The sequence below is a fragment of the Mya arenaria genome, chromosome 12, assembly GCF_026914265.1.
Source record: "Mya arenaria isolate MELC-2E11 chromosome 12, ASM2691426v1".
NCBI lineage: Eukaryota > Metazoa > Mollusca > Bivalvia > Myida > Myidae > Mya > Mya arenaria.
This window is the reverse complement of record NC_069133.1, coordinates 57,299,353-57,307,498: the sequence shown is the minus strand read 5'-3', so window position 1 is coordinate 57,307,498 and position 8,146 is coordinate 57,299,353. Positions and strand designations below refer to the sequence as shown.

The following is an 8,146-nucleotide window of genomic DNA, read 5'->3' as shown; positions in this document are numbered from 1 at the left end:
CTTAATTATCATAGCGACGTATTAAGCCTATATGTATCTAAAGGTGAAAAATGATATTTATAGTAGATACAATATAATAAAGTCTCCAAGACCGTTTCCACACCTTGCTCGATAATATACAACGAACCAATGAGCTCTTACCTGGAACAGCTTGCAGACTCGACACTTTTTGTGCTCATTCGCTTATATATTACGCTTTTACATTAAAACTAATATTAATATAGTTATCTCACAAAATGGCCCGTTGTTATTTAGTGACTGGTAAATTATCGAACACTAAATATGTCATCACGTCAGTCTTCTCACTTTCAATTACCTGTTCAAAGTACCATAAATACTCCAGAATGCACCCAGAGGCGACTTAGATAAAAACTATTTAACAGGGATGAGTCAAGCTAAGCCCCTGAAATAATACAAAAAATATGGCATAAAATGTCAGCTAACTGTAGAAGGGACGCAAATCCTACATTACTATTAAACTTAATACCAATAGTTGATTGTAACCTTCAATTATCTCCGGAAATTATTTGGAATATACCAATTTAGTTATAGGAGGGATGGAGTTAATGTTTTCTTTGATTCAAGTAATTTAGACACGATTTTGATGCTTTAAACGTGATTATATTTGCCTCATATCCGTATCTAATGAAGATTTACTAGAAAACTTCTTAAACCCACTATTAGAAATAATCTTATCGAAAGCTGAATACATTTTAACATTTAAAGCAAAATGGTTTGTTCCACGAATGGTACACATTTCGATGTAGATGGGGCTGATTAGTATTTGTTACTGATGGGATTAACTTGATGTCTTGGATCTAACAGTGGTCGTGGTTTAGTGTGGCTTTTTCCATTGATATTCCGAACCGGATAAAATGGGTAAGTTTTGGTAGCAAACATAATATCCCAATTGTTGAATAATGGAATTTAGCCGGTAACTTTTTGATGCAAAATAGGTCACGTCAACTTTGAGTTAGTAAACAAATACACTTGTCGGCGTGTGATCAAAGGCGTTTAATTGAATCTTAATTTGATTTTAATTTATAACATATTTTTAACAAATTGGGCGTACAGTTGATTCTCGAGCAAAATTGGGAAATCGGATGCAAAATATATTCAATATGGCGACTAGTGAGTCTGGCTACTGATTCTATTTAATCTGAAGATACATTGCATGTCAGTTCAAGGCCTAGAGATCTGTCAGTTCCAGACCATTGCAGTCTGCGCTTCAATGACACTGGATTAAGTTCTGTGTGTTTAAATTTCAGCACTTGCCTTTATAATGCCTTATGTACAAAATATGTTGCTCAATATCTTTAAACGATATAAATGTTCTCGATTTCCTTTAATTCTATTTTTTTGCTATGATTATATGTTTAGCTATAAAATGGCCGCTATTTTCATGTACATTAGATGCGTTTGATTGATCTCACCTTGGGCCGGTGAAATTTACTGATTGAAGGTAAAAGATTATAGACTGCTACGCCTCAGTTTCACCCAAAACATTTTTTTTAAATGTGACCAACGTGCTAACTTGGTCATTAATAAGTTGGATTTGGCAATATATAGTCATAGTAAGAACTACCTTGAATAATTCATTAATTGTTATGAAATGACACGAAAATGCAGTTGTGATGTTAGATCAAACAAATGAAAAACAAAGGTTAGGATACTAGCATTGTTGTTTGAAAACTTTGAAAATGATGTAACAACTCTAGCATGGACCTGATGTACCAAACAGAGAAAACATGGCAACTGCTGTACACATGTGCGCGAGTCACACAACCCATACTATCAATACTGGGTTCTAGTATTGTTTAAAGTGAATAGAATTCCTGTAAATAGCTTATCGGCTTCAAAATCTCAGCTGAAGTTTCTGGATGTATTTGAGCCATGCTTTTAGTTTGATTTTACACTAACAGTAACCGTTTTAAAAATATGAAGCAGTGCAGGGTCCAGTGTGTTATTGGTCCAAATCCATAATTGTGAATCAAATCACTGTGGCTGAAAACTCTCTCCTTGGTACGCCTGTTTCATATGCCGATGTATGTAACATGTATATGTATATCTTATAGGTGAAATATTTGCGCATTAACAAGTACAGTGTTATTATCTGCAAAGTATTTCAAGTACAGGTAATAATAGTATGTGCTCCTTACAAATCACAAACATCTGTATGAGAATTACCTACAGCTCTATAGTTCTTGTTTGTTTGTACATCTATCATGAGAAGCCTGCTGGGTATCCAAGATATTGATGCAGCCAGGTGCCAGGTGTTACATTGTTTATTTTGCAGGAATTTCAAGCCATGTAAATGCTCTATATGTTTATGTATGCACACCATTGATCAATGAATAATTAATTAGTGAATAATATTTGTGACTTAAACTGCTTTACACATAATATTTTCTTACAACATACCAGGTACTTACTCAATACAGTGCTTTTCAATGTGTAAAAAACACTAGTTTAAAAATGATGTTTTAAAAGAGCACAATGTTTATCAAGCAAAATGCTTTATTTTATTAGCAAAATCTCCTTGGGAGTCTTCCAGCCATTTTGCATGTATGTGTATAAAACGGCTCTCTACACAGTACTTGCGACTGCGTAGTATGCAGAAACTCTAAATTTGGCATCAATCGGTATATAAACATTCTCAAAATTGTTTAATATTATTTGTTATATGTGGGTAGAAAATGGAGGAATATTGGCTACTCAAGGGGGTAGGGGAGTTACACATTCATGTAAGATGATTGTTTTTTGCATATATACATGTATATATATATATATATATATATATATATATATATATATATATATATATATATATATATATATATATATATATATATATATATAGGTTCACTTCATTTATGTCTTATATATTTCACATATATTGCAAGTTTGATATGGAGGATGATTTATGAATGCACATTTGCATTTGTGAACATCTTTTTCTCATGTACACATTTTTGACATCTGTTGTAAAGCAGGGTTAAAGTGAGGTGCCTTTGTCTCTCTTCTAATCAATGATAAATTATTGATATTTCCCGACAATGAATGATTGTTCAGAACATATCGTTTCTTTTTGCTTCATGTTATGACATCTTGATTATAACCAACTGTTTCATTGCTTTTTATTGAGTTGATATGATTTATTAGTGTTTTAGCCTCATATTGGTATTTAGAATAAAACATTGACTCCAAAAATATGGGATCAAGTTCAAGTATCTTACAAACTAACAGGTGTTTAATGACTGACCTTAGCTTGTTGTATTCATTTTAAAGCACTTGAAATTGTGCTAATTATTCATTGATACTTGAACTCATTATTCAAAGTCATGCAATGACAATTGAACAATCATTCTGAAAGATGTTCATTGTTTTCTGGCCATTCAAGCATCTTTTCCAATATTCTACATCACATCATAATTGAAATATGCATTTAAGTGTTATTAAATCAAACCCCAAACACGACAGGGTGGCTATTCAATCTAGCTCAATTTTTATAGAAATGGAATTTTTAAAATGTGTCCCTGACTTAAATTTTCAGAGATGATGGCAATGAAATGCCCTGAAGGCTTATACAGTACTTCGAGTAAAAAATCAGCTTTGGGCACTAACTTGTACACAAAGTGTAAATAAACTAGCAGAATATCAATGCTTTACATTAAACATGACCCAACAAAATACTGAGATAAACATTATGGTTTGATGATTAATTTAATACTTATTATGGGGTATTTGAGACGCATAATTTTATAAACAATTGGTAGATATAGGAATGTGATCGACTCTTTAAGGTTTTGTAATTGTAAAATGTAATTAATTATCTGAATCAGATAAAGCATTGGGTTTGAACAAATGGTCTGTGTGATCAGTTAATCTATATATATATAGTAACCTAATTATGTTCTGGCCAAGTGACTTTCCTTTCTTTGGTCTGTGAAGTAATGTGTGTTTTGTTACTGTTTAGATTTGACATTGGAAAGTAAATGCTAAGGACATTTCATTTAAATGGCTATTCACAGAATGATACTTTACATTTCGTGAGTTTTCTTGGGGTAGTTCTGCATTTGGAGGATATCTGACTAATGTTTAAAAGTAAACATAAACTGCATGTGATTGTGAAGGACACATTGTAGGGACTGGTGAGCAATTATACACTGTGTAAATAATTCAGTTAATAATGGAATTCAACATTCTTTATTTGGTTGAGCTTTGAGGAGCACGTAAATGTTTTTTGTGTTTGGATAACTAAAATCATTTACTTTCGCTAAAAGGTAATTATTTCTGTCATTTGAAAGGTAGTAAAATTTAATACGCCTGTATAATTATGATGGTAAGTAATTCATTGAAAAACATCAATTTTTGAGCAATTTGCATGACTGAATATTACATGCATGCATGCAGATTTGCCATTAACTTTTTAAGTGTTTATCAAATTATGGTAAGGGTTCAATATTAAGCAACTGCTAGAAGTAAAAGTGGTGTAGTATGGTAATAAAGAGGTATAAATGTCCACCATGTAGGTTCAAAGGTTCAAGCCGCCTGTTTGATATCAGTGGTACACTCTAGTGGTATTATTGCATGTGTACCTGGTTGTATAGTAGAGTAATAGATATCCACCATGTACTGGTGTGGCAGTGTACACATTCTGTTAATTAAGTTCCTTAATTATGCCCAATGGTTTCCATATTTGACTGTCAAATTTCAAGGGCAAATAGGAAACTTATGACAGCCAGTGTTTCCCCGATAGGTGCAGGCATGTTATTTTTTGCAGATTTATGGCTTAAGAGGGCCCAGTAAGAAAATAATGTTAATCCAGTTGTTACTTATTAAAATAATTGGATTACTTATAGATACCCCAGCTTTAAGCTGGCATGCTGGTGCACAAATGCAGGCCATTCACATCCCTGGACTTGGATTCTTACAGATCCATCATAGACCACCACTTTGGAAATAGGCTTGACCAGATATTTATTTAAAGTATTTTTGATGCTCGAAACATTACTTGAGTCCAACCCCAGAAATTTTCCTGCTTTAGGGGTGGGATAATTTTATGCCAACAAAATTTCAGTTCTTCCATATCCCTTGAGGGTGCATATATGCATGGCGCCTCAAGGATAAACATTTATATGTGCTCTATCGATTAACGATACTTTGTATCTTAAATTCGAAGAGCTCCAAAACTGCATTATTTTTTTTTGTTATGATAACACATATATTTGTAAGTAAAGCTGATGTGGATCAATAATTCTGTTAAACACATGAGGCAGCAATTATATCAAGAATCTGCTTAGCAGAACTATACATAGGAGAAACTAATGACAACCTGAATACTTAAAAATCTCTCCTTAAACTAAAGGTACAAAATGGCTAGGTGGATTTTAGATGAAACAGCTGTATTCATTTACACAACCACTGAGGGTGACTACCAGGTATATTACAGGCTCAATCTGAATAATCAGCTTAATCAATGACCCCTTGACCCACTCCAAACTATCAGCATTGATTAATCTTCTTACACCACCTATCTCAATAAGATTGTAGGCTTAATCCTTACCTTTTAAGTATATATTTTACAAGCTGGATAAGATGTTTACTTATAGTTTACTTTAAATTACTTACCAACTAAGACCACTTGATCTTTATAATGGTTTTGAAAACCAGGTTTGCATCCGGGTTGAGGTAATTGAGATTTTAAAAACTTTTGTTGACAAAATATTTATTTTCATAAATAATTAACATTTCAGGTATTTGATTTCACCTGGTTGTTTAGGTTTATTATAGGATTAAATATCTGAAGAAAACACACACCTGTTTAATTTGATACTAAATTCTTCTACAAAGATTAATTTACTTTTATATTTATGTCTTTAAATATTTGTAAGAGCTTTATTATGAGATTTTAAACTCTAGATTTTCGACTATAATTTTATGTAAATCATTGGTACAGAGGAATTCCAAATTTGACAAGATCAAGGTCAATGTCACATTTTTGTAAGAATGCATTGGAATTCATTATGGTTTTGTAACTTAACTGTTAAGCTACCTTATAAACCTCAAAACAAATGTCCACAATGCAACTGAGGTGAATACATGTATGTATTTTGCCCATTGTCCACAATGTAACTGAGGTGCTTACATGTATGTATTTGCCCATTGTCCACAATGTAACTGAGGTGCATACATGTATGTATTTTGCCCATTGTCCACAATGCAACTGAGGTGCATACATGTATGTATTTTGCCCATTGTCCACAATGCAACTGAGGTGCATACATGTATGTATTTTGCCCATTGTCCGCAATGCAACTGAGGTGCATACATGTATGTATTTTGCCCATTGTCCGCAATGTAACTGAGGTGCATACATGTATGTATTTTGCCCATTGTCCACAATGTAACTGAGGTGCATACATGTATGTATTTTGCCCATTGTCCACAATGTAACTGAGGTGCATACATGTATGTATTTTGCCCATTGTCCACGATGTAACTGAGGTGCATACATGTATGTATTTTGCCCATTGTCCACGATGTAACTGAGGTGCATACATGTATGTATTTTGCCCATTGTCCACGATGTAACTGAGGTGCATACATGTATGTATTTTGCCCATTGTCCACGATGTAACTGAGGTGCATACATGTATGTATTTTGCCCATTGTCCACGATGTAACTGAGGTGCATACATGTATGTATTTTGCCCATTGTCCACAATGTAACTGAGGTGCATACATGTATGTATTTTGCCCATTGTCCACGATGCAACTGAGGTGCATACATGTATGTATTTTGCCCATTGTCCACAATGCAACTGAGGTGCATACATGTATGTATTTTGCCCATTGTCCACAATGCAACTGAGGTGCATACATGTATGTATTTTGCCCATTGTCCACAATGCAACTGAGGTGCATACATGTATGTATTTTGCCCATTGTCCACAATGCAACTGAGGTGCATACATGTATGTATTTTGCCCATTGTCCACTTAGGTCAAGCACACTTTTGCCTTATTATACTGCATATATACCAGGTATAGTTCATGATTTAATGATGGCCAAAGTGTTTATATAGTGGATAGGTATTGCTTTTGAATATTGAAATAGGTTAAATTATACTAATTTATTCCTCCTTACTGTTTGAATGGAATCATTATCACATTCTTCAATTCCTTTGAGTGATGAAATCGCCTGCTTATATTCTGGCTGTCAAAACGCTATCTCTTGTTGATAGATAAATTTTGTGGATGTAAACATGGCAATCTGGGTTTCAGCACCCCAGTGCTAAAATTATCCCAATTATAGCACACTTGCAAATATCGAGTTATTCAACTAATATCTTGCCTTGTTTAATATCTTAACTAAATACTTTGAAAAGAAGATTTTTAATTTTGAAAACGTGTGAACATCTTATATAACATAATTATTGTACCTAGTGTAATGTACAATTCAAAAATTATGTTCAGTTACAAGTCATATCACCAGAGAAAAACATTGTAATGTTTTTAAGTCACATATTCTGCTAAGAAGATGAAGTCGAGGTTTAAAATTAATTTAGCCTTGGATAACTATGTCTTCAAACATATTAAAAATACCATTCAGAGCTCCAATTAAGGATTAGTCAAAGGAGTATAATACACTAGATATTTAGGGATTTTCAAAGCATAAATGAACAAAATTTAATTATTGCAAAGAATTAAACTTCAGGGTTCCAGTGTGTGAAATAAACCTATTAGCCCTAGTAGCCAATGAGGTATGGGGGTAGGGGCCTCTTTCGTAGCACCCTGTCCTTTTTAAGCAGCACCCTGTCCCTTTTCAGCAGCACCCTGTCCCTTTTCAGCAGCACCCAATCCCTTTTCAGCAGCATCCTGTCCCTTTACAGCAGCACCCTATCCCTTTGCAGCAGCACCCTGTTCTTTTTCAGCAGCATCCTGTCCCTTTTCAGCAGCACACTGTCCTTTTTCAGCAGCACCTTCTCCATTTTCATCAGCACCCTGTCCATTTTCATCTGCACCCCGTCCCTTTTCATCAGCAGCCTGTCCATTTTCATCAGCACCCTGTCCATTTTCATCAGCACCCTGTCCATTTTCATCTGCACCCTGTCCTTTTTCAGCAGCACCCTGTCCTTTTCCAG

General features: G+C 34.1%; 1 protein-coding gene across 3 annotated transcripts in view; it reads left to right on the top strand.

The window, feature by feature from the left end:
• The first annotated feature begins 668 nt into the window (after window positions 1-668).
• Window positions 669-8,146, top strand: part of LOC128210396 (actin-binding LIM protein 1-like) — a 58,249-nt gene continuing 50,771 nt past the window's right edge. For 2 of the 3 annotated variants that reach the window (XM_052914738.1, XM_052914737.1), the window contains exon 1: window positions 669-879. In XM_052914738.1, coding sequence (XP_052770698.1) covers window positions 876-879 — 4 coding nt within the window. In that variant the 5' untranslated portion in view covers window positions 669-875. The remainder of the gene's footprint in view (window positions 880-8,146) is intronic. The other variant, XM_052914739.1, reaches the window with a different exon arrangement.